General features: G+C 36.1%; 1 protein-coding gene across 2 annotated transcripts; it reads left to right on the top strand.

The window, feature by feature from the left end:
- The first annotated feature begins 4,455 nt into the window (after positions 1-4,455).
- LOC104221001 (uncharacterized) lies at positions 4,456-10,097 on the top strand. 2 transcript variants are annotated; one of them, XM_009771982.2, is made up of 6 exons: positions 4,456-4,987; positions 6,097-6,243; positions 6,569-6,639; positions 6,737-8,578; positions 8,876-9,026; positions 9,140-10,097. In XM_009771982.2, the coding sequence occupies exons 2-6, from the start codon at positions 6,105-6,107 to the stop codon at positions 9,862-9,864; spliced, it is 2,928 nt and encodes a 975-aa protein (XP_009770284.1). In that variant the 5' UTR covers positions 4,456-4,987; positions 6,097-6,104; the 3' UTR covers positions 9,865-10,097. The 2 variants fall into 2 exon arrangements, with proteins under 2 accessions (XP_009770284.1, XP_009770277.1); XM_009771975.2 differs by having other exon boundaries at positions 9,137-10,097.
- The last annotated feature ends 1,508 nt before the right edge of the window (positions 10,098-11,605 follow it).

Raw genomic sequence — 11,605 nt, 5'->3', positions numbered from 1 at the left:
GTTCAACTACATTATTATTGTGGTTGGTAGAAGAGCTCTCAATCGATTGTACCTATTTAGTGTGTATTACTCGGGAGAGAGTGCATATTTAGGTAGTTTTTGAACAACATCACTCCTAACGTATATGAGGGATCAATACGAAAGGGTTTAAATGTGGGATTAGGGATAACAAAACCTTGGGTGCGATCCGAGTGAGCCGTACTTAATGCCAGCTAGCATAATTTGGGAGAATATATCTAGTAAATTATGGCAATTACTCAGGAGAGAGTTACGACAGTCAGAACGCTCATGATCGGTAGAGAATACTTAGGCGAATTTATAGAAAATGTAGCGGGGAGGATTCCGACAATAAGGAAAATAATAACTCTAGACCTCCTTAATCTTTTCTCCAATTTGTAGTATCTTTAGTTGTTAATCTATTACTTTAATTATTTAGTTAATTAGATAGAAGAATCTTAATATTTATAACATAGGAATTGTTCGAGCTTGTCTTCTTAGCAATATTGAACAGTTGTAGCTAAGCCTTAGTTCTCTGTGGGATTTGACTCCGGATTTGTAAATTGGATTATATTTGCAAAGATCGCTTAATCCTTTTTATAAGACATAGTTGGGTGTGATCAGTATGCATCTGGTCCGATGCCACAAACAAGAATCTTCTTTGCCCTGAAATTCTTCTCAATAGCCTTTCTATCACCATCGTTGTACTCTTTTCTTGTTTTTGGGACTGTAGTTGTTCCCTCACCAACAATTTTTATGGGAACAAAAGGTCCATCATAGATTACATCCCATAACTCTGAGTCCTTAGCCATGATGAAGTCATGCATTCTTATTTTTCACTAACCATAGTATTAACCGCTGAATCTAGGTGATATGTACGTTGATTGTCCTTCCTTGAAGTTTGGTGGAGCAGCCATGATAAAGATCATTCTGGGTGTTAACCTTCAGAAAAAACCTGCTCTGATACCAATCGATAGAAACTAAGGGTGTACCAAACTATATAAAGAACCAAGTTCTTTATAAGTTTTCACAGAATGCACGCACACTACAGTAAGTAAATGACACAATGGAATTTTATGTGGAAAATTTTCAGCTCACGGGATTAAAAATCATGACCTACCTTTATAGGATTTCAACTTCACTACTGAGCAAACTTCAGATTACAAACTATTGTAACTTAGGAATTAACCTCTTAATCCCTCACTAACTTGTAACAACTCTATTACAAACCCTTTTGTAATAACTTTATTACAAAGCTTACAACTCGACTAACTCTAGCCAAGACACAAGCACAAGGTTTATGATTTTATAAGGATTTCCTACACAATACTTCTAACTAAGATAAGTAAGAATTACAAGTAAAATGTTTTAATAAAGGTGAAACACAACTAAGGACATGTAATGACTTAATACAGGAAACTGGTCCTTCGTTATGTTGTTCTTTGTTCTTGATGCCCTTGAGAATCACTTGCAAGATTGACACAGACTTGAGAGAATGCTTGATGGATTCTTGAATGTGCAAGTGTTTTGTTTTACATTTGCTTGATGTTAATAATTTATTTGTGACATCACTTGAATGATGCAAGCATGTTAGGTAAAAGGGCATTCCCCATAAAGTTGACTGCTACACTGTTTTTGCAATGTTGCGTGTGTAGGTAATAACTTTACAACTGGGGGAGTTTACTTGTACAGTCACCGAGGGAACTAGTGGTCATCTGTTCCCTCTATTGTTCCTTTGACTCTAAAGAGTTGAACCACGTCCCCAACTTGAGACTTGTTGTTCTTAAGTACTTGAGGATGTGTAATAGGTTCTTTATTTGGTTCTTCACATTAAGTTTGTTAGATCATCAAAACATAACAGGGATACATATAACCTATCAACCCTAAATATATGAAAATTTTATTTAGAGTACTTTCTTTTCATGACGTAGAAAAAATATTTTCTTTCTTATCAACAAAAAAATATTTTTTTTTTCTTGACGTAGAAAAAATATTTTCTATCATTTCATCAAAATAAATACTTTCTTTTCATGATATCGAATGATTTATTTAACTAACTGTTATTGCCAAAAATAATGATCAAACACGAAAAAAATCTGAAAAATAAAGAGAAACACGTTCTCACAACAGAAAAAAACAACAAATAAAATTTATATCAATAAAATAAAGGACGTTAGTGAGATATTTTTTAGGTATCACAATAAAATAAGATAAAGTATTTATTTTATTAAAATGAAAGAAAATATTTTTTCTACAACATGAAAAGAAAATATTCGTTTTGTTGAACTAAAAGAAAATATTTTTTCTACAATAGGAATAAAAAAAAGGTACTCATTTTGTAAAAAAATTATTTTTTTTACATCATGAAAAAAAAGTACTGTTTTTGTTGAAATAAAAGAAAATACTTTTTCAACAACATGAAAAGAAAGTACTCATTTTATGAAAAAAAATACTTTTTCTACATCATAAAAAAATACTTATTTTATTAAAATAAAAAACACTTTTTCTACATCATAAAAAAAATTACAAAACTTTAAACGTCTTGAAAGAACATTAAACGAACGAGTTTAAAGCCGTTTTTGCAAGTTTTCGAAAATTTCTAGGGTTATTGGTTTGAACACCCTGGTGCTTTGCGGGAAATGATTTTTCAGAAAGAAAAAAGAAAAAGTATGTCTTTATCTTTGTCATAATAATGCTTGAAAAGACTCACAAAAATTAAAGGTAGAATTTCCAACCACTGAATATCGCATTTTTTGAGAGTCCACGGACAAGGACAAGACTTTAAGTAAAGTAAGTAAACCTAAAACCTTCATTATAAAGCCAATCATAGGAAAGCTACTTTAATACAATACTTATTGTATGGTTTTTTCTATATAAAATATGTCCAGATGTATCAATATTTTATTACAGTGGTACAACTGTTAGATACCCAACAATTGCATTGTAATTATTTATTATTTTTGGTGTTAAATAAATGTGACATCCATCGACTTGTGCTGGCTTGCCGCTAGCTGCTTGTCTTCTTTCCTGTTAAGATAAGAAATTTAGAGGAGATGAGACAGATAATTCACACAAACGTAGAAGGTAAATTACTATAACCATCATTATCTTACTAAGGGTAATTTAAACACTAATCATTGAAAACTTTCATATTCTCCTTTTTAGAATATGCCCTAATGATCAATAAAGTAAATGAAAATGGCAAGTGATTTTTTAAATCCATTAAAAAGAAAAGAAAGACCAATAAGGACAAAGATTTGTGAAATAGCAAAAATAGTTGAAATAAAACTGTACAGTGTATTAACTGTACAGTGGGGGTTTCTACATGGTACTATTCAACTACTATTTGACAAGATGGGATATCATCATTTCTGATTCATTTATAACAATTTTAGAAATTAGAACATGAAGGAACTCAAGAGAAAAGAAATAATCATTGTAGTGATGACCTTAATTTTGTACAGTCTCATTACAAATTTGAAATTAAATCATGCATTCCTGAAGATAAATGTGGAAGCCATCCACAATTATCGATACACCAAACTTTTATACTGGATGGTATGACATTGAATAGAAGAAGTTACTTCCTAAAAGATCTCTGGTTCTCTAATATAAAGGTCACAACATTAAATTGAAATATTATTGTGGAAACGAAAAAAATCCAACATATCAATGATTAAAACATTATTGAATTCAAACTCGTGATATTGTGATTTAAATTTGTAGTCCTACATAAAATTACTTATAATCACTAAGTATTAATATAACTTCAACGACAATCTGTTGGTGCTACAAATATGTTCAATAAGCTACGTTAACAGCAAAGTCTGAATTTTTACTAAAGTAATGTTAATTATAGTATAATTTTTCGACGAAAGTGCATCAATTTGACACGTTGAATACATGTGACAGTGCTATTACTTATCATGATTAACTAATTTAATAAGATGAGAATATATTAATTATTTATAGTTAAATGATAACAATTTATATAAAAACACACACATATCAGGTATCTAATAACGCATCTAAATACCCTACCTATAAGTCTTTACCTATATTGTTTGGTTGTGAAACAAGTTATTCCAGGATTAATTATTCCGAGATTAGTTATATTAGAATTGTTATCCCACCTTCTATAGGAATAAAGATAATATTATAATCTTGGGATAACTAATCTCTCAATTAATTATATCATAATTTTATATCAATAAAATATAAAATAGACTCATCTCAAATTTAATACGCAATTTTTATCCCTCGTATCAAACGAGCTCTTTAACGCTCTAACTAGGAAAATCTTGGCAGGTCCAAAATGAGCTGCTGGGGCGTGGGGGGAACCTCAGTGAAACTGAAACAAAAAGAAATTGGGGTCAGAATACATTTATCCAAAACAGTAAGGACCTCTTTGTCAAATAAATTTACCTTTTGTACTGATGCACAATCTATTGTTCTGTCCTTGTTGATGTAGAAAATTTTCACTTCACTTCTCCTCTACTTTCTCTGTAATTGATAAAATTGAATCCTCATTTAATAAATCAGAATAAACAAAAGCTAGTCAAGTCCGTTAGTCGGTGGCTCTATCCGAACCGAATCTCCGGTCACATTTCCTTCAGAAGTTAGTTCCCTTTCCGGCGAGGCGGCGACCACACCACCTTCATCTAAGACTCAGGTCGAAGCTGAATCTATCTCCGGCCACACTTCCACCGGAATGCCAGTTTTCCATTGCCGGCGACTACTCTGCCGCGAAAGTATCTGCAACTAACACTCAGCGTGAAAGCCGAATCTCCGGCAACATTTGCTCCGGAATGTTAGTTTTCCGTTTCCGGCGACCACTCTGCGGTGGAAAAAACACCTTCAGCTAACACTCAAGTTGTACCGTTGAGCTTTCTACGCTCATATATTTTGGTACAGTGAAGCTTCTAGTGGAGCTCCCAGTGATTTTTCTGTTTCGGCTTCCTGCACTTTCTCCCGATCTCGTTTTTCTGAGGTAAATCCAATCTTACTTTCTTTTTCCTTTTTGGCGTATTTTAGCTTTCCAGAGGAGACCTTTTGTAGCTTTAATTTTTTATATTTAATTCTTCATTATCTTTGTTTAATTCTATGATTCACGTCTTTGTACAGAAATTTACTGCTGCAAAATAGAGTAGCGTATAGGCTCTTTATTCTAGAATTTCTGCAATAGATGTTTATGCGTATTTGCTGCTACTGATCTGTATTGTTTAGTGTGGAGTACTCTTCCAGCCTTTGCAAAAACTGAGTGCTTTTTATTTCATGGTGTTTGGTTGAAGAACATTTTTGCAGAAAGTGAAATTTTCTTTGAAAAGAACTCTTCTAACAAATTTTTGAACCAAACGCCACTAAGACAATCAACTTAGCTAGAGTTTGAACATAGATTTGATTGAAACTTGAAGAAATTGAAAAAGGAGTTTTTGAAGTTGTGTTTGAAAAGTAATTTTTGGAAGCAGAAGTTTTGTTTGGACATGCATTTAATTTGGGAAAACTTGAAGTATTGTGAATGGAAGAAAAATTTCAACCCAAAAACTGCCCTAAACCAGTTTTTGGGAACTTGAAAAAAGAATTCAAATTTTATTCAAAAAGTGTTCTGTCCTATGAACAAACAAACAGTGTTTTCAAAAAAAAAAATTTGGTTGAAAAAATGTACCGAAAATCTATGGCCAAACTAGTGCTTAATCACTTCAGAGATTTCTGCACGAAAGCTGAAGGGGGGCACTTTGATTTTGACCTTCTCCTGATCTGTTCAGCACGTTTCCTACTGTTTTTTTTTCTCTAGGTTAATTTGTCTGATCATTGGTCACTTCTGTGTTATAGTAGCTTTATCTTTGTTTTTCCTGTGTTATTTCAATTTTAACCTTCATAGTTTCATGCGGTTGATTTGTCTGATCATGCCTTTTGTTTCTTAAATTATTTTCTGGCCAAATCTTCCCTCTTTTTTCTATTTGCATAGACAGGTGTATACCTGTAAAAAACATGCTGTACTTTTTTTCATATTGAACATATATGGCATGCCTATCTCTTTGTGTGAGGGGATGATTGATGCGCCCTTTGGAATTTATACTCTTCCTTGCGTGGTCTTAGGAGTTGAGATGAATGGGTTTCAGAGTGGCAAGAGTCGCAATCACGATAAACCTTCTCCAGGATGCTTGGGACGAATGGTGAACCTTTTTGATTTAAATTCAGGGGTGCCAGGAAACAGACTGCTTACAGATAAACCACATCGTGATGGTGAAACTCTATGCTAAATTTTTTTTTCTCCGTCTTCCGTTATCATTGGCATGAATGCTGTTTCCGTGGAATATTGTCTCAAATTCTCTGTCCTGTGAAATTATTGAGCATTGAAAACAACATAAACAGCTGTAATAATTACTTAGTTTATTGGAAAAACATCTTGATTTCAATTTGAGAGCACGTAAGCTTGATTCTTCAAACTGCCTGTGGGCATGCCTTGATCTCATTTGATTTTATGCTACCTTCGGTTTTTGGTCCAGTAGTTTATGCCATACAACTATAAGATCGAATCTGCATGTTGAGCTGGTCCAGCTTATTGCAGGTTCTCTGTTGAGGAGCCAATCAGATGTGGTGAGGTTGTCGCCTTCTGAGGATCAAGTAGAAGAAAAAATGGTGCATATTCTATCTAGATGACATTTATTTAAATAGCAAGGTGCTGGATTTCCGGAGAGTTTGGCTTAATACTAATGCTTATATATGGTGCATGCAGATTGTCTCAGATTTGAAGAGGACTAGTTCAAACAGGAAATCAAATGGAACACCAATAAAGTTGCTTATAGCCCAAGAAATGTCCAAGGAAATAGACTCTAGTCATAATCCACCTAGTGTTGTTGCCAAGCTGATGGGGCTTGATGCTCTTCCGGCTCAGAAATCTATTCCAGCTATAAGAAGTCATTTTGGAGGTCATTCACGGTGTCATACAGATTCCTCCTTCAGCTATTGCCAGCACGAAAACGAATCCTTGGTGGAAGAAATGCAGCAAGAATTTCATCAATATCCTGAGCAGAATGAATATAGAGATGTTTATGAAGTTTGGCAGCATTCCCCAAAAATGAACTGTGTGAGAAGTAAATCCCCACAAAAGGCAAGACACAATGAAACTAGTTTTGAGAAGAAGTCGGCTTTTGTTCGTCAGAAGTTTATTGAAGCAAAATGTTTATCCATAGATGAACAACTTCGCCAGTCTAAGGAATTCCAAGATGCAATAGATGTCTTAAGTTCCAACACAGATCTGTTCCTCAAGTTTTTGCAAGAACCGAATCCAAAGCTCTCTCAGCATTTATATAATTTGCAGTCTATACCTCCTCCTCCTGAGACAAAGCGAATAACCGTTCTAAGACCATCAAAGATGGTTGATGATTGCAAATTTGGTGGATCAGTGAAGAAAAATGAGGAGATAAACAGAGCCACCCATGTAGGTAAGGGAAACAGGGCCAAAAGCCATATGGCATTTACCCCTCCTACAGCAAGTTGGAATATTGATGAAAATCATGCTCAACCTACACGAATAGTCGTGTTAAAACCAAGTATCGGTAAGACTCACAACTTTAGGGCTGCAAACTCTTCACCGTCTGCATCACCAAGAGTATCACAAGCTGAAACAAGTTTTGTCAACATGGAGGCTGATGAAGCTCAAGAATCAAGAGAAGTGGCAAAGGCTATCACACAGCAGATGCGAGTAAACATAGGTCGACATCAAAGGGATGAAACATTAGTTTCTTCTGTATTTTCGAATGGCTACATTGGTGATGAAAGTTCATTTAATAAGTCTGAAAAAGAGTGTGCAGCTGGAAATCTTAGTGATTCTGAAGTCATGTCACCAGCTTCTAGACACTCATGGGAATACATAAATAGGTTTGGCAGTCCTTATTCTTGCTCCTCCATGAGCCGTGCTTCTTATTCTCCTGAATCTTCAGTTTCCAAAGAAGCCAAGAAGCGACTTTCTGAGAGATGGGCGATGGTGGCATCTAACGGGAGTTGTCAAGAACGAAGACCAATGAGGAGAAGCTCCAGCACTTTAGGCGAGATGCTTGCTCTCTCTGATATTAAGACGGCAGGAAGAATAGAGCAGGAAAGTAGCAAAGAAGATCCCCAAATTCCTAATTCCAACTCAGTGGGTAATTCCAAAGACGATGATAGTATCAACAAGTCGCCAAGGAATCTTTTGAGGTCCAAGTCTGTCCCTGTATCTTCCACTGCATTCAGTGCACAGTTGAATGTGGGTGCCCCAGATCATGTGACTGGAGGAAATGACCTTCCCAAGCAGACAACAAAGCCTAGAAGTACAAAATCATCACTGAAAGGGAAGGTCTCAAATCTGTTTTTCTCTAGGAACAAAAAGCCAAACAAAGACGAAGCTAAGTGTTCGCAGTCCAATGATGAATTGCAGACAGGTGCAAAACCTTTACATTCTCTATCAAAAGTTGACAAATATAGTAGTGAATTCCATGATGATCCCGGGGTTGAGTCTTCAGCAACCGATCTTCGCGAATCATCATTCACACTGACTTGCGAAGATGTGGTTGGGAAGCAAGCCACAACCTCCCCTGAGGTAAAGCAGTTCTCTGATGTTTCTCCCTACTACATTGTTGCAAGTTGTTAGAAAATGGTACATTTGCATTTTACATCATTATGACTTTTCTCTTCTATTTTTTTGTGGTAGCCATCTACACACCTTTAGTGGAGTGCATTTACAATTTCTTGAATATTTTATTAGATTCTGTGATTTCTGTAAACAACTTTCTTTTCCGATGTGTGAGAACTGTCCGACACTGGAGAACTCGAATAGCGTCAATATGGCTGCTTAAGAAGTTGTTCAAGGTGGATTTATGTTATAATAATTTTGTAGGTTGCACTCTCTGAAGCAAGATCTTTGCGCGCTGGACACCCATGTGAAAACCAGGACCAACCGAGTCCTATATCAGTTTTGGAAACACCATTTGAAGAGGATGAACATCCAGCACATATATCATCAGCCGGTATCAAGCCGGACCGCCATGGTAAATGTCATCAACAATCCAACATGTTCTCTAGTTTCTTTCTTAATTTAAAACTAATTCTAACCCACCACCCCCACCCCCACCCATATCCCTTGTTTAAATCAAATTAGCAGGTACCGAGTTGTCTCTTCACCCTATAAGGTCCAATTTGATCGATAAATCTCCTCCAATAGGATCAATTGCTCGTACATTGTCATGGGACGATTCCTGTGCAGATACAGCCAGTTCAGCATGTGTAAGACCATCATCGTCTACTCAGTGGACGGAGGAAGTAGAACGTGAATGGTTCTCTTTTGTTCAAACACTACTAACCATGGCCGGCCTTGATGAAGTGCAATCTGATGCTTTCTCGACCATGTGGCATTCTCCTGAAAGCCCTTTGGACCCATCACTCAGAGAAAAATACATTGATCTGAATGAGAAGGAGACATTACATGAGGCTAAACGAAGGCAAAGGAGATCAACCCAAAAGCTTGTGTTCGATTGTGTAAATGCAGTTTTATTAGATATTGCAGGATATGGGCCAGACAACTGCCAAAGAGCCAGACCTTATGTTGGGGTCCATAATAATCAGCCGCAGGGAACTAGTTTGATATTGGTGGACCAAGTTTGGGACCGGATGAAGGAATGGTTTTCTAGTGAGGTGAAATATCTCTCTTGTGATGCGGAGGACATAAACAGCCTGGTGATGGAAGGAATGGTGACGAAGGAGGTGATGGGGAAACGGTGGCTTGCAAGTTTTAGATTAGAATTAGACAATTTAGGGATGGAAATTGAAGGAAAGTTGCTTGAAGAGCTTGTGCATGAATCTGTCATTGAATTGGCAGGTAGATTGTGATGAATCCTGTCCACTTAATTCTTCTTCTTTTAAGTTTTTTTTTCCTTGCGCAATTATATAACATTATTGTTTGTGTATTATTGTATTTGCCAACAACCTTGCCCACCGGTAATTGTTTAATGTTGTGAAGTGTCTGCAAATCTGTACTAACTTTTATATCTGGAATTGTTTTGTACATTTATGCTTTGACCCAATTATATAAATAGAATGCTGCGGGTCCTATTGGTTAACCATATGTACCTGAGACACAATTCCAGTGCACTTTAACTCTTCGCACAGAAAAAATCGGATCTTTGTGGTAGATATTGGTGTTATAAGTTTTGGATTCAAGACACAGAAAGGGTGTTTTCTTTGCAAGCCGCTCGAATATTCTTAGCTGGAAATGAAAAGTTGCTTGTTTGTATTACAGTACAATTTTACCAGCTTGATGGAAAACTTTTACTAGCAGCCAAAACCAAAGCGAATAGAGTGAAATAATCTCGTGACTGGCAGCTGAACAACTCTTTTGACTACTCGTGCATATGAATTATTTCCTTTTGAAATCCCCGAGGCTAGAAAGAAAAACGAAAGCAAACACCGACAAGATATGAGCAACAAAAGATTTTTTTTCCATGGTATGAACAGCTCTATGAAAATGACAGTAAACAAGCAAAGTTAAAATGGTCACATGCATTCCAACTACCAAATATTACTCTTTTCTTTTAATTGAGTGAGGGAATGGAAAGGTTGAGATTTGACCGTTGCAGTAGTTACAAGCATAGTGAATCGGCGGAAAACGTTAACCTACATCTGATTCTTTTTCTCGCTATTTCATTCGGCAATTTCACATTTAATCCAACTAGAAACGAGCGAATTGGCGGTGAAATCGAGGGGTAAAGCTATAATTGAAACTTGAGTTGTGTTTGAGGCATCGGGGTAAGTGTCTGGTCTAACCTTAGCTTGAGAGATTAGGAGTTGTGTCATGTTTACTGCTTGTTTCTTGCTGAGTACGACGTATAAACATGGTGACGAGTATCTATACGTTGGTGTCGAGCATGACCGTGAGTTTTATATTGTGATTTTCATGACTTCGTTGTATTATTCATGCCTTGGTGAAGATTTCTATTTGTTGTGTAAAGTTGTGGAAAGAATTGTGACCTATGAACATTGAGGAGCGTTGACTTCAGTTGTATAACGAATTGTGAAAGTATAAGTAATAATTGAACCTCTAGACCGTTGGCTCCAGTTGTATAACGAATTGTGAAAGTATAAGTAATAATTGAACCTCTAGAGCGTTGGCTCGAGTTGTGAAGTGAATTGTGAAGTAAAAGTGAGAAAGAGAAGAGATCATTATGTTGCCCCCTTGCCGGGCTATGGTTGAGTTGTGGCTCTCTTGCATTGTGTTCTTAATTAATACTACGGATGCTTAGGTTAATGATTCTTTGTGTTGGGTAGGGATTATGGTTATAACTGAGGTAGTTAGGTGTTGTAACAAGTTAGGTTGTAGTTGAGGTAGTTAGGTGTGGTAACGAGTTTGGTTATAACTGAGGTAGTTGGATGTTGTAACAAGTTTGGTTATAGTTGTTTCTCCCTTGCCGGGACGTGATTACTTATGCTGTCGAATTCCTTGCCGGGATAGTGTAGACCTTATTGATCCCTTGTCGGGACTCTCGTTATAATTGTAAATATTATATATGGATTGGGTTGCACGCCGCAACAATATTATATATGGATCGGGTTGCACGCCGCAACAATGTTATAT

Source organism: Nicotiana sylvestris, chromosome 9, assembly GCF_000393655.2.
Source record: "Nicotiana sylvestris chromosome 9, ASM39365v2, whole genome shotgun sequence".
NCBI classification, from domain to species: domain Eukaryota; kingdom Viridiplantae; phylum Streptophyta; class Magnoliopsida; order Solanales; family Solanaceae; genus Nicotiana; species Nicotiana sylvestris.
Note: the sequence above shows the minus strand (reverse complement) of the source record. Positions and strands in the feature narration are given on the sequence as shown.